The sequence below is a fragment of the Drosophila biarmipes genome, chromosome 2L, assembly GCF_025231255.1.
Source record: "Drosophila biarmipes strain raj3 chromosome 2L, RU_DBia_V1.1, whole genome shotgun sequence".
In the NCBI taxonomy this organism is placed as follows: domain Eukaryota; kingdom Metazoa; phylum Arthropoda; class Insecta; order Diptera; family Drosophilidae; genus Drosophila; species Drosophila biarmipes.
Window position 1 is genome coordinate 12,451,034 of NC_066612.1, and position 24,817 is coordinate 12,475,850.

Below are 24,817 nucleotides of genomic sequence, written 5' to 3' on the forward strand. Positions count from 1 at the left end.
AAACAGTAAAAACAATCAAACGCCAGTGTTTAAACGGACTCATCATGGTTTTTCGATAGATTGTAAACTTTTTTTATTATATAAGACATCCCTCTCGCCTTAAAGGCCTTGCTTTTATACTAAATGACCAACCTGCGACTTAAAAATACCTGCGACCGACGGAAGCCCCGTGACCAGCGCTCATCACTGACCACAGGTCAGAATCAAATGGAGACGAGTTTTTTGATCGACTGCGGAACGTTTACTGCGTTTCATAATCAATAATTCTCCGCTGGCAGCAAAACAGCACAGAACAGCTGGCGAAGCAGGCGACGGCACAGCAAATAAACCAAAATCTAATGTCAAATTCGGTACAAACTACACATTGAAAATCCCAGAGAGCGCAGTAGGAAGTGGCAGTGAAACACAGTGGCTGCGAGAATAGAGTGCCTGGCTAGCGCGGCGCAAAACCCACCAAAGATCTCGGTTTCGTGGTCATTAATTAGCAATAGAAAGCTCTCCGATTCGCGGGGTCAACGAGATGGAGGAGACCGCCGCCGCCTCCCCAGCCGCCGCCACGGCCGCGGGCTGCGATGCCGCTGCCCGTGAGAAGGCCCCGGAAACCGGAGCCTCCCCCTCCGGCACCAGTGTGCGACTGCTCATCAAGTCGTCCAACCAGCAGTACGAGGATCTCAATGTGGACTCCGATCTCTGCTGGACGGTCCAGCGGCTGAAGAAGCAGCTCTCCCTGGTCTATCCTGGCAAACCGGTGGGTTCTAGAGTACTTGACTTTCTCGTTTGGGGCTCCCGACTCCCCTATCTTATCACATAGTTTGTTATTGTTTATCATCTTCACTAAGCACACTTAGTTAGGTACCCAAAGCTATTTGCGTCTTAGTCGCAAGTACACGTCAGTAGATTGCCTCTAAATTATGGCACCCGTCATGCACTTGCGTCATGCACTTGGCCTATGGCAAATCGATGGCTTGGAACACGGATTACAATGGTCACGGTTGGGATGTGATAGGGGTTTATGGATACGATATCTTATAATGGGCGAAAAACTTTCTTTTGGTCGTGTGACTTGTTGTTTACATTCCACATGTGTTTCCTTATCCTTAATTATTCTTTCCTAAAAAACAGGAAGGTATACATAGTGCACTCTGGCTGCAGCAAACCCATAATATACAAAGGAGTTTCCTTTATGCATGCTCTTCAATAACTAGTGTCATCTAAAAATAGTCTTCAGCAGTATTTATACAAACAGAACCAAGTGGTGAAGTGAATTAATGTATTAAGGTCTTACCTTTTCAATACATTTACTTCAACTTTGCTCAGGATTGGTTTTGTTTCCAAACAAAAACAAGTACCTTCAGACTGTAGAATTCACGAAATTTATATTATCATATATTTTGGCTGACGAGAACAAGTCAGTGTTATCTCTTAGGGTTCGCAAGTAAATTGATAACTTTAGTACTCAGGAATAATATAATAGGTTTCTTTGTATAATTCTTCTAACCAGGAATCTTATTATTACTTTTACTGATTCTACAAAGAACAAGATTTTTAACGCTGTTTAATCTTTGTATCCCTCCAGGAAATACAAGATCAAAAGCTGATTTACTCTGGCAAGCTTTTAGATGACTCCCAAAAGATATCGGAGGTGATTCGCAGCTACAAGGATGTCTACCAGCAGCACCACATCTTTCACTTGGTGTGCGCCAGCAAGCAAGTCATAACGCCCCCAGCCAAGACCATCACTGTGCCGCCGAAGGCTGCGGTTCCACCGCTGCAGGAGGTCAGCGGGAATGTAAATGAGCTGCGACAACGTCATCCCACACACCAGCAGTCCGCCCAGCAGGCAGCCACTTCACTTCCTGTGGCAGGTGACATCGGTCTGGCCAATCCCTGGGCACACTTCTGGCAGCAGAATCAGGCGGCAGCTGCAGCCGCCTATGCCAGCGCCAATCCCCAGGCGATGTTCCAGCAACAGGCGCTCATCTACAACGCCTGGGTGCAGCAGGTCTACGCCCAGTACATGCAGCAGTTGGCTCTGCGGTAAGTTGGAAAACTAAAAAAGCAGAGGAAAGACATTCGATTCCCATTCAGAATGGATACATCAGATAGAAACTCATGCGAAAAAAATTTCGCAGTGTTAATGACATGTTTTAATCGCAATTCTGCTTGCGAATAAATTCGTTTGTACAGAAAGAAAATATTTTGACAGATGAGTTTCGAATTATAACCATAAATAATGAGTAGTATAAAGACATTTAGCTATTATTAAAATTCCTTTTGGGTATGTGATTATAAAGGTCTTTAAAAAAACAATGAGCTTTCCATGTTTGTTTTTTTCTTTTGTTTCAAAAATTAGTTTGTTTATTAATTATGTATAATCTTTGAGTTTTTGCTAATCAACATGTTCTGCCACATCCCAAGATTTATTTTTGTTATCAGACTTCCTCCCATTTATGTAAATATTGTTGGGGCTCACGATTACAGTCAAATCATTAGTTTATTTTTGGACGCTTTCGAACATTTAATTGTGCGCAATTATATTTTGCATCTTAATGTTCTCATGCAAACAAAGCAACCTTAATGTTGAATTATTCAAACAAATGTATATCATATTATAAGAAAAACTTCCTTATTCCCACAGGTCCACGTTGCCTGGATCGAACGACTCCGTTTTGCCGCCATTTTCCCAACCCCTGCTGCCCCAAGTCCCGCTGAATGCCGCACAGCCCGTGGCCGGAGCAGTTGCTGCGCCCGCAGCACAGGCTCATCCAGCCCCTCAGATAAATGGGGCACCACAGAACAGAAATTTCCCCAACATCCAGGAGGAACCAGAAATGCGCGACTGGCTGGATAGCTTCTTCAGCTTCACGCGCTTGGCCATTTTCGTGACTGTCCTGTACTTTAACTCCTCGCCACTGCGCTGCCTACTGGTGTTGTTGATCGCCGGAGCAATTTATCTGTAAGTAAAGAATTTTATAAAATTCTTTATGATATTAAGCTGATTTTTTTGGGTTTAAAAATTTATCAATGCTTCTAACTCAAAAAACACTCAATGATGTATAGTAAAGTCTTATTTTATTTGATAGATATCACATTGGTGTGCTACGCCGCCGGGAACGCAACAATAATAATCTCAACCGTAACAACAATGCTGGCGATGCGGCCGCCTTTGCTGCAGTGCAGCAAATTCAGCGGATGATGGACGCAGCGGTGGAACGAGAGAACAACGATCCCCAGGCGGCGAATGAGCCGGGTGCTGTCCCTGCAGCTGGCCCTGCTGCTGGACAGGATGCAGTCGATGCCGCCGCTCCTCCTGCTGCCGCTGCCGTTGCTCCAGCATCTGCAGCTAATCCAGATGCGGCTGACGTTTCCGCTGAAGCCGTTGCTGTCGAACCACCAAATGCCAATAACTCTGTGATTTCCGTTGTACGCACCTTTGTCATCACCTTCTTTACATCGCTGCTGCCCGAGGCGCCGGCGCTCTAGAGGATCGATCCGTGGAATAATCAGTGAAGCCCAGTGGGCCATCCGCTAATCAGCTTTACAGCTTTACGGCTTTCCTCTCTCTAACTTCCCGTAATCAAAATGTTATTCCGTTTTAATTTTAATTTGGCATACCTGAACATGTAGCAAAAACACAATTTGTTTTACTAGCTGTAATAATCATGTATATTTATTTTACGGGTGTCAGCCGAGTTACATTTCGTGACCGCTGCTCCAGTAGTTCGTAGATTTATAGATAAATAAGAACGTAAACTGTGTTTGATGTGAATAGTATAATGATTGCAACCTGCACTGAAATCTGTGCCAGAGACGAACCTATGAAACCAAGATGCAATTAAAAATAAAACGTATGCTTTAACACCAAAAATCTTAATTGTAAAGTGGTGTTTACAAAGTGCAATTCTTGCTAGCGAAATAACATTTCCGTTTTTCTTCTTAAATGGAAATATTGATTCGACTGTTTTTGATTTCAATATCATAAACTTGTTTTATAACATTTAATTAAAAATGTATTAGTTCTTAAATATATATTTTATTTTCGATTGAACTGAATAATTTCGGCTTTCTGTTTATGAAACAAAACTTTAGTTATTTGATAAATTATATTCCCCAAAATATTAAGTTAATTTCCTTGATATATATGACTATTAAAAATATTATTGACCAAATTGTAAATGTTGTTACTCACCCATAATTGTTTAATCTCGGTAAGTCTATTGAAATTGCATTGTGTAAACAGAGCTTGAGGAATTTCCCCAGGGCGGTTCTCTTAATTCTTGGGCAGCTCTCTTATCAGAGTGGAAAATTTTTAGCCCAAAAATCGAACAGAGATCCGGCTTCCGCACGGGTAAGTGGCAATCAACCATAGCTCGCTCTTAGTGCTCTGCTAACGCACAATATTTGTTTCTTCTTTGTAGCTGCGATGAGATGCATGGAGAGCACGGGCTTATCACTGGATTTACGACGGGTTCCAACTGCTGATTAGAGGCAGTTTCGCGGATCGCCTCCGCCGATGCCTTTAGAAGAGTGCCAGAGCTCGGAGTAAACGGATCGGATCAGCACCAACCAAGTGAAGAATAAACGCATCATTATTCGATCTGCTCTAAATTATCCCACAAAGCTGCCGAAACATGTGGAGGGCGATTCAACAGCGCGCAACAATCGCGCATCCGTTCACCAGGCAACGCCATGTGAGTTGATTCACCTCCCCAATTGCATCCTCAATAAACAGATAATGTTAAGGGTTTCATTCATAAACTTGTAAAAGTGATGACAATGCTTTCAAGTTTTTAAATTTTTTAAATTTTAAAATAGTAATAGAATGGGTTATATTTATCTTTATGTTTTCCAGAGTCGTGTGATTGCTATTCGGCGTGAGGATCAGTCGGTGTGGGAGCGAAGAGCTCCCTTTGGTCCCACCCACGTCCAGAAGTTGGTCAAGCAGAATGTTAAGGTCATCGTGCAGCCCTCCAATCGTCGTGCGTATCCCATGCAGGTGAGCATAGCCGGAACTTTAAGCTTTCGAACACCATCCATAAGAAGTAATTTTCCACGTTGGCAATGGATTTATTGAGTCTGCGGCTAATCGCCACTGGAAATCATATCGGTAGTCAAGCCAGAAAGTTGGTGTATATGTAGTACATAGTAATACACAGGCCCCCCAAGTGCTGCATCATAAATATAAACTGGGATGATAAGCCCCTCTACTTGGAGCTCTAAATTTGGCAATTGGCTGGCCTTGAAATCGGGTAAAAAACAAACAAGGAGGAGAAAACAACACAAGCTTATCGTTAGGAGCAATGATTTCAAGGAATATATACGCTATATTTAACTGATTTCTAGAGATAATAGTGTTTTTATAGGGGCACGTGAGAAAAAACGATTAGCTACAAATTAAAGTAATAACAATGAAAATAAAAATGCAATTAAAATACAATCAATTCATTAAAGCTAACATTTAATTACGCTTTATAGAAAGCATAGTAATTTGTTTATTTGTAGTACCTAGTCATAAAACTTATTGAGGAAAGAAAAACAAAAACTTTTTAAGACAACGATAATATCTAGGTTGTAACAAAGATAACATATTTTAATCATGTTTAATAACATTTTTCTACATGTTAAATACAAGGATTATCATGGATTAATTTCGCCAATGATAAGATAAAAAGAATTCTAACACTGTTCTCTTTATCTTTCTCCCAAAACACAGGCCTATATGCAGGCTGGAGCTCATATTCAGGAGGACATCAGTGATGCATCCGTGATATTTGGAGTGAAACAAGTTCCCATTGATGCGTTGATCCCTGGAAAGACTTACTGCTTCTTCTCGCACACCATTAAGGCGCAGGAGTCCAATATGCCGCTACTGGATGCTATTTTGGAGAAGGTTTGGGGTTATATTTTATCTTAAAAAAGTGGTATAAATAATTTTGAACAATTTCCTCAGAAAATTCGCCTCATCGACTATGAGCGAATCATTGACGAGCGCGGATCAAGACAAGTGGCTTTTGGCAAATATGCCGGAGTGGCTGGCATGGTGAACATCCTGCATGGCATTGGACTGCGTCTCTTGGCCTTGGGACACCATACACCCTTCATGCACATTGGACCCGCCCACAATTATCGCAATTCATCGATGGCTCGGCAGGCAATTAGGGATTGTGGCTACGAGATCTCACTCGGCATGATGCCCAAGTCAATTGGACCACTGACATTTGTATTTACTGGCTCCGGAAACGTTTCTCAAGGAGCCCAGGAGGTGTTCTCCGAGCTGCCCATAGAGTACGTTCCGCCTGAGATGCTTCGCAAGGTAGCTGAACATGGAAGTGAGTATTAGTTAGTTATTTCACTAAGCTTTGAAAGTATTTAATGTACAAAGATTAATTATTCTTTATTTTATTTTAGATCAAAACAAGCTGTATGGCTGCGAGGTGAGCCGCTCGGATCACCTGGAGCGTCGTGAAGGCGGTGGATTTGATGCCAAGGAGTACGATGAGTTCCCAGAGCGCTACATCTCCACATTCAGCACAAAGATAGCTCCGTATGCATCGGTCATTGTAAACGGCATCTACTGGGCTGTGGGCAGTCCCAAGTTGATTAGCATTCCGGATGCCAAGAACCTGCTGCGCCCAGCAAACACTCCCTGGCTGCCAACGAGCAAGGGTAGTCCCGCCCTGCCGCATCGCATGCTGGCCATTTGCGACATTTCCGCCGATCCCGGTGGTTCCATTGAGTTCATGAACGAGTGCACCACAATCGACACTCCCTTCTGCTTGTACGATGCGGATAGAAACAAGGACACGAAGAGCTTCAAGGGTCCGGGAGTGTTGGTCTGCTCGATTGATAATATGCCTACCCAACTGCCCAGGGAGTCGACGGATTTGTTTGGCGAACTATTGTCGCCCCATGTCCATGATATCATCAAGAGTGATGCCAAGAAGCCGCTGGCGGAGGAGGACTTCTCGTATCCCATTCAGTCGGTAAGAATATTTTCGGTATATCACATTTTAGTTTGTTAAAGGATTTATCTGTTAATACTCAAATAAGAATTTTTCACATATTCGTAGGATCGCAAAGTTTCTTTGACGATTAATTCAGTTAATTTATTTAATTGCATTTCATTTTTTAAACTTAAAGTGACAAAAATGTGCAGGCATTCAGCCTTATTATCTGCATCTGTTATCAGTTAGCTAATTCCGTTCCTCTCTGCTCATTTCCAGGCTATTATCGCGAGCAACGGTCAGCTGACCGAGGGCTTCCAGTATATTCAGGAGCTCCGAGACTCGCAGAGCCACCGCTCGCGTCACAAGATGGAGGGAAGGTACGAGTCGGACAAGAAGGTCTTGGTCCTGGGAGCCGGCATGGTGTCCGCACCCCTCGTGGAGTGGCTGCACCGCGAGAAGGATGTCAGCATCACGGTTTGCTCGCAGGTCAAGGAGGAAGCCGATCGCCTGGCCCAACAGTATGCCGGCGTGGACAGCGTCTATCTGGATGTGAACGAGAGCACTGGTCATCTTCAGGAGCTGTGTGGCAAGGCGGATGTGGTGGTTTCCCTGCTGCCCTACAGTCTGCACGGCATGGTGGCTCGCTACTGCGTGGCAGAAGGCACCCACATGGTCACCGCGAGTTACCTGAACGACGAAATCTCCGAACTGCACGAGGAGGCCAAAGCCAAGGGAGTGACCATCATGAATGAGGTGGGCTTGGACCCGGGAATCGATCACCTTTTGGCCCTAGAGTGCATCCACGAGGTGCAGGACAAAGGAGCCGTTGTCGAGTCCTTCGTGAGCTACTGCGGAGGTCTCCCGGCACCGGAGCATTCCAATAATTCCTTGAGGTACAAGTTCTCTTGGTCCCCGAGAGGAGTACTGCTCAACACCCTGTCCGCTGCCAAGTATCTGAGCCAGGGACAAATCGTGGAGATTTCTGGAGGCGGTGAGCTCATGTCGTGTCCTCGCAGTCTGGATTTCCTGCCAGGATTCGCCCTCGAGGGTTTCCCCAACAGGGACTCCACCAAGTACGGCTCTCTCTACGGCTTGGGCAGGGATGTACACACTCTGCTCCGTGGAACCATCCGCTACAAGGGCTTTTCCGAGTCCATCAAACCCATGCAACTCCTGGGTCTGATTGATGCGGAGCCACATGCTCTGCTGCACCCCAGTGGACCGGATGTGACGTGGCGCCAGTTGGTCATCCACCTGATGGGCATGTCCGATTCGAGCATCTTTTACGAGAACCTTAAGCAGAAGCTCACCGAGCGCATAGGGGATGTGGATGGCATCGAGAGCTTGGGTCTGCTGGATGATACTCCTGTGGTGAAGCTAAACACTCCGCTGGACACGCTCAGCCACTATCTGTCCAAGAGACTGGCCTTCGGTTGGTTTTTGCCTGCGATTTTAAACTAGGTTTTGTAGTAACATTCTTTTTTCAGAACGGGATGAGCGCGATCTGGTGGTGCTGCGCCATGAAGTGGGCATCCGTTGGCCCGATGGCCGCCGTGAGGAGCGTGGCATCAACTTTGTGGTGTATGGCCAGCCCCAGGGCCATTCCGCCATGGCGATGACGGTGGGCAAGCCAGCTGCCATTGCGGCCAAAATGATCCTAGATGGTGGGTTCCCATACTATGCTTCTTTATAAACAAAATACTAATTTAAAACAATATTATCCTAGGTGAGATCCAGGAGCGCGGTGTCCTGCTGCCCTTCACCCCCGACATATATCGCCCGATGCTGCAACGTCTGCGCTCCGAGGGACTGACTGCCACGGAGACCTCCAGATGGTTGAACTAAGTAGTCTGATCCGATCCCCACCACATCATAAACCTAAGTCTTCATTCATATTTTTTTGACTGCCCACCGCGTCGGTGGAAATTTCTTGTCTTATTTATCGCTCGGGTTTTTCGTTGTTCGATAAGAGAGTCTTTACGTTATCTTAGTGCTGAAATAAGTTTTATGACTAGAGCTACTTGAAGTACGTAAGCAAGTTGAAGTTGTTGTCCAAACTGTGAAATATGTTTGCTTTATGTGAACTTATTACGAACTGACTGTAAATGATGGCCAAAATGTTGATAAAAGACTAAGAAAGACTAAATTTTTAATGGAAAATTACTAAATATTTTTTTTCTGTATCGTGCCTTTTGTCCATAATTGTGAAAATGTTACAGAGCTTGAATAAACAAAATAGATTGACATTATATACTTTTTGTATTAGGCTATGCATGCCCATTTTCCGTCCCGACTAATCTTCAAGATTCGATTTCCGTTCGATTTGCCCCCGTGGCGCCTGGCAACCCGATCTGCGAAGGGTTATCATCCGAACTTGAACTAAAATTGAAAACACGGATTCGATCTAATTTTAGAGTTCTATAAAACACGCGCATAAAACAGCACGATGATCCGATCGGATCCGTTTGCGGGCGGTCATTAACGTTTATAATTGTAATAAACAACAGGCCACAAATCTCCCTGGCATTATTGTCGCTCTGCCTGTGGAAATTGTGGAGCCTGAGATTGATAACCTCTCTGTCGGGCCGCAATTTAGTTGCTCATGGAGTGGGAGCGTTTTACAATTTTCAATTCACATTCATTCAATGCAAAATACACACACAATCTCCTCCCGATAAGATAGTACGGGTAGAGATGCCAACAAGGCGTTGTATAGGTTGTTAAAAGTGTTACAACGTTGGAATAAATACTATTCGTAATGTTCTGTTAAAAATATATGATTTTCTATTACTTTTTAATACTGTTCAAGTACATTTTGAATTCCAAATAGCAAGTTTAGTTTGTCGTTCCACATATCATCCTCATATAGGGATAGGAATCTTATAAAAAGTAATATTCTGATTCTATCATACTTTTTTTTAACTTAAATCGTGTTGGTTTTATTGCTGAAATAAAAACTAAATAAAATTTCTTAAAATGTGTATGAAATATGTTTTTATATAATAGACTGGTAGCTTCTTAAAATGTGTATAAAATATGTTTTTATATAATAGACGGGTAAACTTAGTGGTGGTCAGCAAATTCTTGAATAAGGTATGGCAAATAGGGTTTCCTTAATAGGTAATCCAGAGAGTTGGACTTCAGAAATCCCGGTTCCGTCTGAAAACCCCAACTGACCATCTCTGGTGCTGTGCGCACTGGGATTTGTTTTTGTGGAACCCAAGTCGCGGTCGGCGTCGTGAATTAAGCGCTAGGTCTTCAGGCCTGATAAGTCCGCAGTTCCCATTCAGACGCCGGCCCGTCCGGAATACAGTTCTCCTTCTTCGGGCATTCCGGCTGCGTGCTCGTCTCCGTCCGGTTCTCCTTCCTTGCCAGTTATCCGAGTGCAGAGCAACTGTTGTTGGCGTGTTGCGTGCCAGAGAGCGCACAAAACGATTATTTAATTTACCCGCATTCCGCCTTCCAGCGGGGGCCGCAGTGCGCGCGAATCCGAAAATCGTATATCTGTGTGGATCCGCAGATGTTATACAATATGCCGGAGTAGACCATCTGACCCATACAAAGGTCAAGCCCATACGCGCTAATCTGACTTCCGATCCAAGTGCAAACTCCCCATCTCCCGCGCCGCCTCCTCGCGCCCTGTTATCACCTCCACCAACTAGTGGAACAGCAGAATCATTTCAGAGAAGTACAAAATAGAAATTACAAAATGGGCTGCATGCGCTATTTGTCGGAGGCTCATTTGAGGGGCTTCGAGCGTTACAAGGTGAGTTCTTCCGAAAAGGGGGTACGGTCTTTCGGACAAGGCCCTCGGTGGGATGGGCGGTAAAAATCAATGTCCCAGTTGGGGAACACACTCCCCTACTTCAGTCAATTGTTATAAATTGAAAATCCGCATTATCGATTTAACCCATTTTCTGGAAGTGTTCGATTACAACTTAGAAACCTCCGGGAGTTAAGTTGGGACGACTGTTTGGTACACTTAACGGATCCTCATGTTGCTATAGGCGCTTGGAAAGCCATGTGGACTCAGTTTAAACATTTTTACTCTTTATAAGGTTTTGCAGTGAGGTATATTGGATCTAGAAGGCTCTTTAAATAAATGGGCTGAGATCAACAAATTGTTAATAATAATCAAGCTATTTTACGTTAGTAATGAGAACATTTCCAAATAATATTTCAGCATTTAAAATATTTCCTTAAAAATTAAAGAAAAGGAAAAGTTTAGCTTTTGTCAAAAATATTCATAATCGTGAATCACAAAAAATGTATGTGCTACACAGGGAGAAAAGTTTAATTGAAATAATACTTGAAAAATACAAAATATGTATAGTCAAATAATATCAAAAGCTGGAGTACACAATATTAAGTTAAAAGGTTTTGGTTTTATTTTTTGCAAAACCAAAACATTATTCCGTTCCCAATGTAGTCCAACATTTCTCAAGGTGTAACTACAATTTTCTTATCGGATCACAATTTATTCTAGTTCCGGTTAGTTCGCCGTCCGGATTAAATTCATGCCGACCAATTAATCCGGTTTACTATGTGTCGAAACTTGAACTCTCAAACTAGGTGATAATCAGGCTAAACAAATGTTTCGCAAACGTTCGTTGGAAGGAGGCATTGAACTGTCACGGATTCAAGTGCTGAAGCCTTCGATAGATAGTGCGTATTCGGTGGAGGGGCTTGAGTTGGTTACTATCAATACTGGAATTTGTACTTGTAATGATTACAAAATGCAAAGACAATGGAGCACAGACGGGGCAAAGTATGGAGGTTAAGAACTTGTACCAACAAGTTTTCAGTCTTCGGCAAAGCAAAAATCAAACAAACGATAGTAAAAGTAATGTACAAGGGCCCTGCGAAGTGATATCTTATCAAACCTCATTTAAACGATAGTTCTACCCTGTGATTATGAGTTTCGGTCTGGTTTATGAATTCATAAACGCACCTCAGTTTCAATGAATTTCAAATTATAGGCTGACAGAAATAATCAGCCGAGGGAATGGAGAGTTATATTTAAGGTCAGGCGGTGGTACTAATCAATATCTTGTTATTTATTCCGTAGTACAGCAGTATAGACACGAGTTTCCTCAGTGTCTATGTGATGCACCCGTTGTGGAACTACTTGGTGAAGGTAATACATGAGAACTTCCTGGCATAAGTACATATAAAACGAAACTACACATTCCAGTTTGTTCCCAAATGGCTGGCGCCCAACGTTCTGACGTTCGTGGGATTCCTCATGACCGTCGTCAACTTTATCCTGATAGCCTACTACGACTGGAGTTTCGATGCCGCGAATGCAGAGAACGGCAACAGTGTACCCGCCTGGGTGTGGACTGTGGCGGCCATAAACATACTTATATATTACAATTTAGGTGAGTTTCAAAAGAGATTTATAAACTTTACATTATGTTCCATAACTCTAAAATGCTATTTACCCATTAGATGGCATGGATGGCAAGCAGGCTCGGAGAACGGGCACGAGTGGCCCTTTGGGAGAGCTGTTCGATCACGGATTGGACTCCTATTCAGCTGCACTGATACCCATTTACCTGTTCTCCCTCTTCGGCTCACACGATCTGCCGCCAATCCGCATGTTCTTCGTGATCTGGAACGTATTTCTTAACTTCTACTTGACGCACGTGGAGAAGTACAACACTGGAGTCATGTTTTTGCCCTGGGGCTATGACTTTACCATGTGGGTGAGTACAGCAAATATCAGTTTTATATAATTTCCAAATTAATAATATTTTGTTTCCCATGTCAGGGAGTTAGTGGGATGCTTTTCTTGGCCACTGTCTTTGGACCTGGCATCTATCGCTTCGACATTAGAGGTTTCACTGTGGCCAACATGTTTGAGGTGGTTCTGATTGGTTCCGGCATGGTCAGCAGTCATCCGATTATCGCCAGAAATATCTATCTGTGAGTTGCAGTCCTCATCTATAAACTGACCTAGCTGAGATTTTAAATTATATGCCTCTGTTTCAGTTCCTATAAAAACAAGACTGGCAAAATGCGACCTATGTGGGAGATGCTGCGTCCATTTTTCGCGTTCGTCTGGCTTTTTGTGATCACCGTAATCTGGTCGTTCTTCTCTCGAAACAATGTCATCAACCTGGAGCCGCGTATCCTGTGGATACTCTATGGCACGATATTCTCAAACATTGCAGTAAATATGTCTAAGATGTGAAAATTGGCCAAAATATACAATTTTCTTTAATTTTATTTTGAAGTGCCGGTTGATAGTGGCCCAAATGTCGGACACTCGATGTGATGCCTTCAATGTGCTCATGTGGCCACTGGCCGCCACGGTGGGAGTTTGCTGTTTTCCCTACTACGAGATGGTCTTCGACACAGATCTCACGCCGGAAATGGAGCGATGGATAGTCCAGGGTCTCACCATCTTCTCAACACTAGCGCACTGGCACTACGGCTACGGTGTGGTAAGCGGCTTATTTTTCTAGCAAATTAAAGCTATAAAAATACAATTAAACCTTACTATTTTTAGGTATCGGAGATGTGCGACCACTTCCAGATTCGCTGCTTCAAAGTAAGAAAATCTAGTAGCCAATCGGGCTCAGATCCAACTCAAAAACTTCTACAGAACAATAACAAAATCAAAACGTTGAAAAGCCATTGAAATCGCCCACTAACCAAAATCACATCAAAAACGGGGACAAGCAAAATCAACCATCTTGTGATATAAAGTATATATATATACATATAAATGGGTTCCAAAACATTTAGCCCTCGCCTAGAGTCTAGGTTCTAAGTGGTCCATACTCAAATCAAAACACTAAACCGATACTCGCCCCACGCGGTTTCTAATGTGGTAAAGTCCATACGAAGATATTATGTAATCCAAATCCTAATCATAGCCTAAGAACCTAATCGTACTTATCTGTAGAATACGCCTAGGCTAAGTGCATGAAGAGAGCTATTGTCAAAGACAGATATAACCAGCATGTTAATGAAATATGGCAGCGCTAACTGCATGATCCGATAAGTATTATGTGCCTGGAGACAGCTACTGAATGAAGTTGCTCAACTATGATAAAGCAAAGTGTATGTTCACTGTACCGCCCATCGTATTGTAATTTTCTGTAGATCACGAAACCGCCAGTCACCGCTGAGGAGGAGCTCAAGGAGGTTGTTGAAGAGCCCAAGCCCACGGAAAACGTCGGAGAAGTCTAGCACTCGCCGGTTCATCTGCAATTGTGTTGTGTTTAAACTTTAAATCGTTACCTAGGTACAGTTAAGACAATTTGAAAGTGTGTTTAGGCTTAAGTTCGAAATTGAAGCGAGAATATAATTGTTAGTGCTTAAGACAGTTCCCTGAATTAATATTTGATCGTTTTTAGATCAAAACCTCTTAATAATTTCAATAAAAGCTATCTTTTGCAGTACTGCTAACTACATAACATTTTATAATTACTGTTTAGGACCTACACCTTTCCCCAATAGCAAGGCCTGTGGATTAGTATTATCTTACAATTTATTCAGAAAGCAACTGCCATGGGATATATGAAAATAATTTAGAGAAATTTAATTATCTTACATTATAAACATAGCGCGCGTCATGGAGATTTCCCGATCCCCTAGTTCAGCAGCAGCTGGGCGACAATGCTGTTGTCATCGGCCGGATTAGTAGGGTGTAGTCCTGAACCACTTTCGAGGAACTCGCGCAGCTCGTTCTCCAGATCTCCGCCGCCATGCTGCTCATCCGAATCGTCGATCTCCATGGCCACCGGTTGCAACTGGGGAAGGGCCACCGGCTGTTGTAGCAGCTCGGGCAGTTGGACGCGTGGAGAAACCGGTCGAGGTGGCGGCAGGCCAGCTGGAATAGGAAAGGTTTTCAATTAACATAGAAAATATAATCAAATACATTAGTATATCGACATACCATAGGACATGCCCATGGCCTTCCTTAAGGCGTAGGGATCGGCGATGGCGGAAGGGGGCAGCTTCTTTGCCAGTTCACTGATCTGCTGGGTCAACTGCTGGGCGGTTTGGGCCTCCTCCTGACCAGCGGGCTGCACTAGTCCCAGGTGACTCGGCAATGGCTGTGACAAACGATCGTGCTGGGTTACTCGCAGCTTCTCGATCAGCGTCAAGTTTTGACTGAGATGCTCGTGCATTCGTCGGTTGAGTTCGAAATTCTTCATTTCCGCCTCCATGCCGTCCAAGAAGCTCACATCGATGCCAAGATCACCGAGGGATTGCAGACGCTTGAAATCCACAGTGGTGTTTTTGTATTTCTCGTACTCTTGCTCGATTTGCTCTGCACTTTCCTGCGGGCAAGGGGTTTCCTCCTCCTGTTCAAAGCACTTTGCAATCTCGCGTTGCTCGTACGAATGCAGCTGCATGTTGTAGAGTTCATCCAGGGATTTGCTGTGTTCGCCGTTAGTGAGAATGTCCAGCAAACCATTTGCAATGGTCGTCCCATAGCTAGAGTCCTTGGTGAACTGAAGAATACTCTCAGCGTATTCCGCACTGGAGGCATCTCCATACGTACGCAAGACCAATTGAGTTTCTTCGGCACTCAGCGTGGAAAAGCGGGAATCAAAAGTGGGCGCAAAGCTGGCAAAGGCGCCGTAGCTTAAGGGTTTCACCGTCTTCATGGCATTCCTCTTGTCAGCCTGTCGTACCTGTAGCTGAGAGCTTCCCGTTTGCAGTTTGCCCACCAGATCGCCAATGGTTACGACCCTTTCGGGGCCCTCGTTCTCGTCTTTTATCAGAAGATTCAGGGTAGTACTGCCATCCTTCGATTGACGTAGGAAACCCATCTTTCGGGCATTTTTCTTGGCGTTTATCCTCTGCTTTGCCTGTTGGGCGGCATTTTGCACTTGGGCTAGAATCTCCTCCCCCGTCATATCATCTACATAGGGTTCGAAATGAGTTTTCGGAGCATTCTCCAACCGCCTTACACGCTTGCGCTCCTCCTCCTCCAGTTGGGCAGGTGTGGGCGGCTCTTCTGCTCCGGTTGAGGCTCCTTCGTCCGCCGAGTCATGAGTTTCCCGCGACATATCGTTAGAACTCAATTCAAAGCCTAGTTCCTTAGCAGTGAGCTCTCGCATGTACCCCGAAAGTGGCTTCAGGCTCCTCATTAGGTTCTCCGGCTGCAAGTGCTTCATTCCGACTTGCAGCAGACGCTTGGCTGCCTTGTTATAAACGGTGTCCACATGGTTGTACTTGATTGCATTCTCACACATGAGCTTGAAGTCATCACTGAACTCGGTCAAAGCAGCATACTCGTGATCATCGATCTTTTGTCTCATGGTGGAGAAATCCATGGGTTTGCTTATTATTGAGGAGTAACCGGGCGCCATGTCATCGGTCACCGGCCATGCGAAGAACTGGTGGGGATCCCTCTTTTCGAGGAAGCGCAGCAGGTGCTCCAGCAGTTTGTTTAACGGCGATTTCTGTTGTTTCAGCTTGAGCACACAGCTCCGTGGTTCCCTTCCCGACTCACTGGAGCTGCTGGGGGTCTTTGGTGCCTCCAGAGCTTTGGGTGTAAGAGCATTCATGGAGTTCGCTCCACCAGGCGTTGATGGAGATGGGATCAAGAGCTGAAGGGCATATGACATGGTAATTAATATGTAATACGCGTTAAGTAGTGTAGTAGTAACTCACGTCGGTCAATGGCTTGGTGGGACTGCTGCCCACCATTCCCAAAGAAGAGGATTGCAGCGACGAGGAGTTGGGCGAGGAACCCATCAGGATATCCTCCAGCTTCCGCGGAGCAATGGGCTTGGACACCGGACAGTTGGACGGGGAGTTGTCCGTGGTGATGCCGGCGAAGAACAGAATATTCTCCGGCAGCGGCTGTGACTGATCGTCGTCCATAAAGCTGAAGCCATCCTGGCTGGAATCCGGATCGACGGCCGGCGGAGCCACCGAGGGTGGTGCGAAACCACTGCAGGCGGCATCGTCGGCACCCGGCACCACATCCTCGTCCGATCCAGCGTCCCGATGGCGATCCCTGCTCCGGTGACGCTTCTCCTTGTGGTGCTTGTGCTTCTTCTCGCGATCCTTCTTCTTCTTCTTTTTCTTCGACTTCTTGTGGCGCTCCCGATGGCCCTGGTGATCCTGGAGCTCCTCGGGTACGGGCGACATCATGGCCTCGGCTGCTGTGGGCGGTCCTCCGTCAACCATTGGCGAATTGGCACTGTACTCCGGCGTGGCATTCGATCCCACCTTGAGGATGAGCTTCAGACCTCGCTGCAGCTGAGCCGGATCCTGGTGCTGACTGTATTCTATATGATGCGAGATACATTTAGATTAGTTTATGTTACATTATTATTTGCAAATAAATATAAGAACTACAACCACATTTTTCAGCAGTATTTATAATTTTTCCATATTTTTTTTTTATATACGAGTATGTTCACCATCTTTTTTCAAAGTGTATACATGCTCAACAACAAGCGGCAAAACGTAAGAGCGAGATGGCATGTGCCAGCAGGGGCTCACGCAGACGAAACACTTTCGTGGACCTACCTTCATATTTCTCGCGTCGCTCCGATTTGTTCTTCTTGTGCTTTTTGGAGGAGCCCATCTTAGGCCTCCAAATGTAACAAAATTAGGCAAACCGGTGAAAATTGTGGGTAAAAAAACGAAAAACAAAAATCCGGTTGTAAAAGGCAGACGCCATGAGCGGTGTGACCGTTTTAACTCTCGCCCAGAATACCATAGCGCCTGGCGAAAAGTGATATCAGCGAGATGTTTTGCAACACTAGTCGATAAGTTATCGCTACTTTCCAGCCCTGATTTTAAAAATATGAATTTGTAACGGTATTTTAAATTCAAAATTTGTAAATTTATAAAAAATAATTTAATTTATATGGCATAATTTTTAATACGTAAAGAAAATAAGGGATGAAAAATTTGTAATTGATTTTTTTTTCTTGGGACTTTATCAAAACCAATAAAATAATGAAGGTGGAAATGTTTGCTATATTTTCTTTAATAATTTAAGTGATATTTAATATATGTATATGTTGCTCCTTTTCACTTGGCGCCTAACGCACCCGACGCTTGAGGATGGGTGCCTTGTTGGCCAGCGTGCTCTGCCGGTTCATCGGAACAGCGTTGGTCCTGACCTTTCGTTTTCCACTGGAGCGGCGGCGCACCGGGATCACCGCGCTGTGGGGCGCCTTCTGCTGGACAACCGTGCTCTGGGGATTGGCCTTCTGTTGCATGGTCTTCTGGTTGGCACTGAAGAGGGTGCGCGTGGAGTTCAGGCTCTGCAGGGAAGTGTCCAACTTGTTGCGAATCCTGTCCAGGTCAGCGCGCATCCGCTGGATATCCAGGGCTATGGTCCGCCGATCCTTCTGCAGCTTCTTGTGCTGCAGCAGCATGGTCTCCAGCACGGTCTTCTGTTGCATGACCTCGCGAATGCGGTGGTGCCGGTCGAAACCCTTCGAGCCCCTCCTGGCGACCTGGTGGTTCACAAGGGCCTTGATAGCCGGCAGTGCCTTTTCATTGGTTTTGGTGGCCATCCCATGGGCACTGCTCGCCTTCGAGGAGTTGCCACCGCCCTTGATGCGTCCCGACTTGTTGCGTTTGGGGCGCTTGAACGCTACCTTCGATGGCAATGGTGGGGCCACTCCTGGAGTTGGAGTCGGAGTCCCCGCTACGGGCAACGGCACCGTTGGCCGAGGTCTTCGAGGTGATCGAACCGCTAAGGGGAAGAGGAATCTGAAGTAATTCTTAGCCAACAATTTAATTTAGGGGGCTTTAAAAAATAGTTTAAAATATTTGTAAATACAAAACACTGTAATTTTAATTTTTTTTTGTAAAAACAGCTTACACTTCATGGTCGAGTGAATGTTGGCCACCATATTGTCGTAGGTCTTCCGGGTGTCGGGCATCAGGTGGCGTGCCGGCATCTGGGTCGATCTCAGCGAGGCCTTGATCCTGTCCCTCCTGGCCACCTGCGACAGCCGGGACTTGGAAAAGTCCTCCTGCTCCCAGTCCTTCCGCAGCTGGGTGGTCAGGATGTGGTGCAAGGCCAGTCGATTGGTCATGGTCACGCTCTTGAAGTTTAGTGTTAAGGAACTTCGAATTTAGATAGCGAATTTTGATTGCCAAAATGGTTAAAAAAGAAACATAAGTTTTTTTTTAGAAACAATGTCTCATTTCATGGTTTTTAAAATAGTTTTGACACAACCTAGATAGTTATAACTAAGGCAATGTTGATCTTGAAAATCAAGAGTTGAATCGAGTTCATTGTTGTTTATTTTTATTTCACTATATTGCAAAAAAGCATATATAATTTGGTGTTATTTTAATATTCTAACAGCTGCGTAATTTAAAATTCTATACATTTGTTGTATCTTAGTGCAATTGCAGTTAAGACTAACTAAGAGATCCTGTCTAGAGATGGCTGTTGATGTTCTTGCGGGCCAACTGGGCATAGATGGTGCCATGTGGCTTGTCCACTGGGATGAAAACTTCGTTATTATCGCCCGGAGCGATTTTCTGGAACGGTTTCGTGTCGAAGTTGAAGTAGTGCTTGTTCGGCATGGTCATCGAGATGACCGACACCTGCGGCAGGACATCCAGGACCTGTCTTTCGCTGAGATACAAGGTGTGCTGCACGGAGGGCGAGGACACGCCCACCTGCGGGTCGCCGGCAAAGTTGCGGATAATTATGTTTTTCACCGTCTGCCAGGCCTTCAAGAAGTCCAGGCTGTCGGTGTCGGAATACTCCCAGGAGGAGTCGATCACAGTGCTGAAAATTCGATCATACTGATCCGGCAGAGATCTGAACTCATCGTTCACAAAGTTCACAAACGAAGATTGGGTGGTCTTCAGGACTCGGAGACCCTTGATTCCCGTGATGACAGTTTGCTTGGGATCTGAAAGGGTTTAAATGGGTGAAAATGTTAAAAAGTTATTAAATATATGAAGTACTCCATTACCAACCTGTCCTCCTCACAACCACATCGCAGTAGTGCAGAGCGGTGGGTGTGAAAATAAAAGCGTGATTATGCTGTGAACGGTTGTCGATGGAGCTGAAGTCACAACTTCCTTGGGGTCCCTTCTCGCACTTGCCATTGATGGTGGTCCTGGTCTCATCCTGGCAGACCCGCTGCCAGGGGTAGGCCTCCACATGCACGTGGGCCTCCTCCACGTGGGAGTACTTGTTGATGAAGTGCTTGGTCAGGAGGAGGGCAAACTTTTCCGGGCTCTCGATGCCGTGCTTTTTGGCCAATAGATACACGGTGTTCTTTTGCGAGTCGGTGGCCACAATGTCCGAGTTGTTGCCCTGGTAGTAGTCCTTCTTGCTGTACAGCTTCAGGTGGGTGCCCACTTCGAATTCCTGGATGGTGTGCACAGGTCCCTTGCGGCTGACATGAAGAACCTTGACCGCATCCTTGCCGTATCCGTGGTCGGTGATCTCGTACTGATAGGGCTTATCATGGCCATCCATGCCGGGTGACTTCTTCTCGATCTGGGTGGGCACACTTGGTTGTCGGAGGGGTGTAGCAAACATTCTGACTGCAATCTCTCTAAGTTTGGTACTGATGGCCATTTCGGCTCCGCTCCCTGTTTTATATCACAACAATCTTGATAGCATCACGAATGTAAGTGTGCTTAGATATCTCATAGAAGGCCAGCGCAGGAAATCGTATATCACCACTCTCACTTATAGTATTAGGGGTTTTACCTGCATTATGACTAGTTACGCAGATAATTGGGGTCTGGTGCCAAGTAAACATGACCAAGACTCAATGAAATTCTAGGTCTTAAGCCCTGTTATTATACGATTTATCTCCAGAACTTTGTATCTTGTTTACGCCTCACGTTTCTAAGCAGAACCTTATTTCGCCTTTTTTGGTAAGAGATAAGGTTTGAAGCACTTTCATCGACAACAAAAATATTTGCTCCTCTTCTGCTGAAACATTTGCTACTATATCTTTTCAAAAGAGTTGGCCAAAATTATCTTAATAAATTTAAATAAATTTAAATAAATTTTTACAGCAATAAAATTACTACCTTTAGTCATATAGTATTTATAATAGTAAGTTTTTATATTTCACCAATTTGGGAATAAAAGATCTTTTTCTATATCCTTTGTTTAACCGTGAGGACCATATATAAATTAAAACGTTTTGACTCAGTGCTAAGGATTTGCCAGATGTTCTCACCAACTTGTTTACCCCCACAAATCTCATTTTCTGGCTAACGCCACCCAAAATTATTATCAACTGAAGCTGTGGTCTTCCAGTGAATTGGCTTAGTGATAAGCCAGTTTAAGCCAAAACAAACTCGGGCAGCAGATCTCTGAAAAAAATATATTCGGGTACAATTTCAAAAGCTGTTTATTTGTTTGACATGGTTTTTAGGAGGCGTGCTTAATAAACACGATGGGCTCCCACGCCCCAAAAATTGTTGTATTTCATTGTTGGTAAGTTATGTAAGTTCCGTTTGTGGTTATTGGCTCAAGTTAAACTGAGTAAAGGAAATGAGTGGTCATTTTTCAAGTGAGAGTTTCATTAAAAAGACATAATACTATTTAAATATCATTCGATTCGAGGTTAATTTTAAATACTGCAAGAAAAACATAGAAATAATTTAGGAGACTCATTGTATTTATGACTCCATTACGACGTCTTATAAACTTTGTTGAAATGACACATTTGCCTTAATGTTCTACTGATATGATAAAATTATACGATCTTGATGATGGCACATCATAACGAAGTAGAGAACCGTGTGCCAGATGATTCAGTTTCAAAAGATCTTGCGCCTGGAATTTAAACTAATGGATTTGTAGTTTTATGAAGCTTTTGGCACCTCAAAACTTGTTGTCCGTCCGAAAGTTTTGCCCGAGGTTCAGTGAACTAAAGTGCGGCTTATGAATGGAGTGGCAGACAAGTGAACGCTTTTGTTGCGACTCCACAAACAAAAGTGCAAATTGTTTTCCAGCGAAACCCGAGACGCACCCATGTAAAATGTTATTTTTTGGCAGGCAAACATCGGTATTTTGTCAACCGCAACGAGTTAGTTACGTTTTTGAGCGCGTCGTCGACAGTCGAAGATCGAAATGGAGCTGCCAGGAGTCCTGGGTTTGATTCTGAGCATCATTATCCCTTTGGGATCCCTGGGAGCTGTCCACGATGAGCTGCCCCAGTGCGGTTTGCACGGTGTCTACAGGCAGCGCCAGAGTCTCGTGGAGTCGCCCAACTATCCGGACAACTATCCGGTGAACACCTGCTGGGACTATGTGGTGCGATCCCCCTACCGATGCCCCACCAAGTTCCACATCCAGTTCCTGGACTTCAAGCTGGAGCTCTCGGAGAACTGCAGCAGGGATTACCTGGCCATTGGCTTGGACAACGATGGTGATGACATGGACGTGTTGTGCGGTCAGGTGCTGGGCATCAAGAAGTATCACACACCCGATGGAGTCCTGCGTCTGCGGTTCCTCAGCGATGACTCACCCTGGACTACAAATGGTGGCTTCCGCCTGCTCATCACTCGTTTGGCCTGCGAAAGGGAGGATTTGGTGGCCAGGGGTCTCGACGAGGATGAGGAGGATGTGGACGGGGACACGGTGCAAGTGATTTCTAAGTCGCCTCCCAAGAAGCTGCACCACCACCATCACCAGCAGCAGCAGCAGCAGCAGCAATCCCCACAACAGCAAGAGCAGCCAGCTTTCAACTATACGCAAAATCGCTTGGGTTTCATTCCGGGTTTGTCACCTGGTTTGGGTTATCCTGCCGGATTTTATCCACCGCCAGCAGGATTATACCCCCAGCCTGTTGCGCCACCTTGTGCTCCACAGCAGCAGCAACTGTTGCAGCAACAGGAGCAGCAGCGACAACAGCAGCAATTTTTGCAGCAACAACATCTCCTGCAGCAGCAACAATTTCCACAGCAGCAACTGCAACAGCAGATCCTGCAGCAACAGCAACTGCAGCAGCAACAACTACAGCAGCAGTTCCCGCAGCAACTTCTGGTGCCCCAGCAGCAACAGCAGGAGTTGCCCCTAATTTCTGACCAGTATCAGACCACATCCTTTCAACCGCATACAGTCACTCTCAAGGATTACGATTCCCAGACCTTACAGCAGTTTGGAGGGCAGTTGGATATCTGCTGTGCCAGCAGCTTCAATCAGAATCACTTTTACCTCTCCAGTCCGGGATTTCCCAGAACCGTACTCAACTATCTGCTGCCCAGTCAGCAAAGAGATTGTGTTTTTTACATAGAAAAAAGCTCGCCCAATGTCTGCCGTTTGAGGATTCAGTTTAAGTACTTTGATTTCGGCCACAATTCAGGAGGTTCTGTTGGAGGCGGCTTTGGAGGAGGAGGTGGATTCAATGGCGGAGGTGGATTCAATGGCGGAGGTGGATTCAATGGCGGAGGTGGATTCAATGGAGGAGGTTTTGGAGGTCAGCAAAACTGCAACGATGACTTCCTCGAACTAGATGGCCACCGATACTGCGGCTGTCGCTCGGGATATATCCACAAATCACACTGGGATCAGGGTCGCAAGGCGCTGCGCATGCGCATTGGACAGTCGAGCAGCACCTCCTCCAATGGCTTCCTGCTGGAGATATTCCAGGATCAGGACTCGGATGGCTGTCGGCAAGATGCACACTCTGGATTTGGACTAGGTCAGCAGCAGCAGCAGCAGCCACAGCAACCTCAAAGGGGCTTGGGCCTGTGGCCCCAAGTGGGCTTGCAACCTCAACTGGGCATAGCCCCGCAAACACCGCCGATATGGCCTGGATATCCTGGCTTTGTCAGTGGTTATCCCTTGCCCTTCACGGCTACTCCGTACCGAACTGCCAGAAGGATCTCCTATGCCCGCGGAATCGATGCCCAGCAGCCTTCGAGAGTGGTGGAAACGAACTCCACTCGCAAGGAATTTTACTACTACGATGGCGACGAGGCCTTCGCTCGTTCCGCTCTGGATGATGAGGATGAGGACAAGGCCTCCTTGGGGGTCACAACTCAATCACAATCCCTTTCCAAGCCCGAATCTCCAGTGGTCACAAAGGCCTTCGAGCAGAGCAGCTGCTCCTTTGATTACATGGAGGTCCTTAAACTCTCCGTCGACACGCTCTGGCTGACCAAACCCTTGTGTTTTTCACCTCTGAGAAGCTGGTTTCCCAATATTTTTGGCTGAAAGGTAAATAAAAGTCATAACATTTATGTAGCCGAAAATTGCTTAAATTGTGCAAAAGATTTCTGAACCAATAAAAAAATAGACAATTTTATAAATAGTTAAACTATTTTTTAATTGGATTACTTTTTTGATAACAACTTAATTACAGGAAGTTGTATTACTGAAAATAGGTTTACGGATTAAGCCCGAATTCTATTCTTATCATCAGATGACTTTTTCCTAGAAACGAAAGTGTTCTTGATAAGATTAATTTTAAGAATGTATTTAGTATAGTCGTTATCTGTTACATGGCAATGATTTCTTAGTTTTCTCAGCATTAATCTGAAATCTTAACTCGCCAGCATCCGTATTTCACCAATTGTGTTGACGTCATAGCGATTGTATGAAATAAATATGATAAAGAATGCGCCTTTTCACTTCGCTTAGTCATCGGTTAGGGGTTTACACGCTCGCTGGTCATTATCAGCCTGAGGCACGAGTTCGCCCACCTCAGCCTCAGATAACCACGTCGCCACATTGTTGACTCAACAAACACTGAGCAATAGTTGGCCGAGAATCTCAGCTCCATTCAATCTCAATGTCAGGGCGGCGCCTTCGCACTTCCGAAGGTGTTGGTTCGTTTACAATCGCAGTTCTTATGTGGGATAAACAAAGACGTGGATTTGTAGTGGGATTGGGAGGCCAAGGTACGGGATTCCAAGAAAATTGTCTAGAATGTGAT

The 24,817-nt window shown here is 45.1% G+C and overlaps 7 protein-coding genes across 10 annotated transcripts; 4 read left to right on the top strand and 3 right to left on the bottom strand.

Annotated features, from left to right (window-relative positions):
- Positions 1-182: 182 nt before the first annotated feature.
- LOC108033879 (homocysteine-responsive endoplasmic reticulum-resident ubiquitin-like domain member 2 protein) lies at positions 183-4,169 on the top strand. Its single transcript, XM_017108522.3, has 4 exons — positions 183-748; positions 1,577-2,037; positions 2,639-2,956; positions 3,084-4,169. The coding sequence occupies exons 1-4, from the start codon at positions 521-523 to the stop codon at positions 3,481-3,483; spliced, it is 1,407 nt and encodes a 468-aa protein (XP_016964011.1). The 5' UTR covers positions 183-520; the 3' UTR covers positions 3,484-4,169.
- Positions 4,170-4,439: 270 nt separating this feature from the next.
- On the top strand, positions 4,440-9,196 carry LOC108033878 (alpha-aminoadipic semialdehyde synthase, mitochondrial). Its single transcript, XM_017108521.3, has 8 exons — positions 4,440-4,691; positions 4,853-4,996; positions 5,714-5,890; positions 5,951-6,329; positions 6,409-6,983; positions 7,224-8,379; positions 8,435-8,611; positions 8,674-9,196. Exons 1-8 carry the CDS (start codon positions 4,632-4,634, stop codon positions 8,790-8,792), a joined length of 2,787 nt encoding a protein of 928 aa, XP_016964010.1. The 5' UTR covers positions 4,440-4,631; the 3' UTR covers positions 8,793-9,196.
- A 1,041-nt stretch (positions 9,197-10,237) lies between these two features.
- LOC108033893 (ethanolaminephosphotransferase 1) lies at positions 10,238-14,374 on the top strand. Of its 4 annotated transcripts, none has more exons than XR_007763392.1 (9): positions 10,238-10,713; positions 12,016-12,084; positions 12,142-12,328; positions 12,399-12,655; positions 12,721-12,875; positions 12,942-13,122; positions 13,187-13,396; positions 13,462-13,785; positions 13,838-14,374. XR_007763392.1 is itself a non-coding variant. In XM_017108545.3 (9 exons), the coding sequence occupies exons 1-9, from the start codon at positions 10,657-10,659 to the stop codon at positions 14,145-14,147; spliced, it is 1,245 nt and encodes a 414-aa protein (XP_016964034.1). In that variant the 5' UTR covers positions 10,238-10,656; the 3' UTR covers positions 14,148-14,374. The 4 variants fall into 4 exon arrangements, 2 of the variants coding, with proteins under 2 accessions (XP_016964034.1, XP_016964033.1); XR_007763393.1 differs by having other exon boundaries at positions 13,861-14,374; XM_017108545.3 differs by having other exon boundaries at positions 13,462-13,503; positions 14,061-14,374.
- Positions 14,375-14,430: 56 nt separating this feature from the next.
- On the bottom strand, positions 14,431-17,628 carry LOC108033892 (bromodomain-containing protein 9). Its single transcript, XM_017108543.2, has 4 exons — positions 17,454-17,628; positions 16,587-17,209; positions 14,857-16,522; positions 14,431-14,790 (listed from the first exon to the last, which is right to left on the bottom strand). The coding sequence occupies exons 1-4, from the start codon at positions 17,509-17,511 to the stop codon at positions 14,552-14,554; spliced, it is 2,586 nt and encodes an 861-aa protein (XP_016964032.1). The 5' UTR covers positions 17,512-17,628; the 3' UTR covers positions 14,431-14,551.
- A 261-nt stretch (positions 17,629-17,889) lies between these two features.
- On the bottom strand, positions 17,890-19,128 carry LOC108034299 (uncharacterized). The gene is made up of 2 exons (XM_017109162.3): positions 18,766-19,128; positions 17,890-18,636 (listed from the first exon to the last, which is right to left on the bottom strand). The coding sequence occupies exons 1-2, from the start codon at positions 18,980-18,982 to the stop codon at positions 17,975-17,977; spliced, it is 879 nt and encodes a 292-aa protein (XP_016964651.1). The 5' UTR covers positions 18,983-19,128; the 3' UTR covers positions 17,890-17,974.
- Positions 19,129-19,175: 47 nt separating this feature from the next.
- On the bottom strand, positions 19,176-20,469 carry LOC108034298 (uricase). The gene is made up of 2 exons (XM_017109161.3): positions 19,884-20,469; positions 19,176-19,816 (listed from the first exon to the last, which is right to left on the bottom strand). The coding sequence occupies exons 1-2, from the start codon at positions 20,452-20,454 to the stop codon at positions 19,332-19,334; spliced, it is 1,056 nt and encodes a 351-aa protein (XP_016964650.1). The 5' UTR covers positions 20,455-20,469; the 3' UTR covers positions 19,176-19,331.
- A 1,525-nt stretch (positions 20,470-21,994) lies between these two features.
- Positions 21,995-24,276, top strand: LOC108033360 (ecdysone-induced protein 74EF). The gene has a single exon (XM_017107671.3). The coding sequence runs from the start codon at positions 22,009-22,011 to the stop codon at positions 24,094-24,096; it is 2,088 nt and encodes a 695-aa protein (XP_016963160.1). The 5' UTR covers positions 21,995-22,008; the 3' UTR covers positions 24,097-24,276.
- The last annotated feature ends 541 nt before the right edge of the window (positions 24,277-24,817 follow it).

Coding starts and splice junctions, on each gene's coding strand:
- LOC108033892 (XM_017108543.2), bottom strand. CDS start 17,511: ATGGGCTCCTCCAAAAAGCACAAGAAGAACAAATCGGAGCGACGCGAG. Junction 16,523..16,586: donor CCACCAAGCCATTGACCGAC/GTGAGTTACTAC, acceptor TATGCCCTTCAG/CTCTTGATCCCATCTCCATC. Junction 14,791..14,856: donor GGCCATGGGCATGTCCTATG/GTATGTCGATAT, acceptor TTCCTATTCCAG/CTGGCCTGCCGCCACCTCGA.
- LOC108034299 (XM_017109162.3), bottom strand. CDS start 18,982: ATGACCAATCGACTGGCCTTGCACCACATCCTGACCACCCAGCTGCGG. Junction 18,637..18,765: donor CATTCACTCGACCATGAAGT/GTAAGCTGTTTT, acceptor TCTTCCCCTTAG/CGGTTCGATCACCTCGAAGA.
- LOC108033879 (XM_017108522.3), top strand. CDS start 521: ATGGAGGAGACCGCCGCCGCCTCCCCAGCCGCCGCCACGGCCGCGGGC. Junction 749..1,576: donor TGGTCTATCCTGGCAAACCG/GTGGGTTCTAGA, acceptor GTATCCCTCCAG/GAAATACAAGATCAAAAGCT. Junction 2,038..2,638: donor ATGCAGCAGTTGGCTCTGCG/GTAAGTTGGAAA, acceptor TTATTCCCACAG/GTCCACGTTGCCTGGATCGA.
- LOC108033360 (XM_017107671.3), top strand. CDS start 22,009: ATGGAGCTGCCAGGAGTCCTGGGTTTGATTCTGAGCATCATTATCCCT.
- LOC108034298 (XM_017109161.3), bottom strand. CDS start 20,454: ATGTTTGCTACACCCCTCCGACAACCAAGTGTGCCCACCCAGATCGAG. Junction 19,817..19,883: donor TGTGGTTGTGAGGAGGACAG/GTTGGTAATGGA, acceptor AAACCCTTTCAG/ATCCCAAGCAAACTGTCATC.
- LOC108033878 (XM_017108521.3), top strand. CDS start 4,632: ATGTGGAGGGCGATTCAACAGCGCGCAACAATCGCGCATCCGTTCACC. Junction 8,380..8,434: donor GTCCAAGAGACTGGCCTTCG/GTTGGTTTTTGC, acceptor TTCTTTTTTCAG/AACGGGATGAGCGCGATCTG. Junction 8,612..8,673: donor GGCCAAAATGATCCTAGATG/GTGGGTTCCCAT, acceptor ATATTATCCTAG/GTGAGATCCAGGAGCGCGGT.
- LOC108033893 (XM_017108544.3), top strand. CDS start 10,657: ATGGGCTGCATGCGCTATTTGTCGGAGGCTCATTTGAGGGGCTTCGAG. Junction 12,876..12,941: donor ATCGCCAGAAATATCTATCT/GTGAGTTGCAGT, acceptor CCTCTGTTTCAG/TTCCTATAAAAACAAGACTG. Junction 13,123..13,186: donor CGATATTCTCAAACATTGCA/GTAAATATGTCT, acceptor TTTATTTTGAAG/TGCCGGTTGATAGTGGCCCA.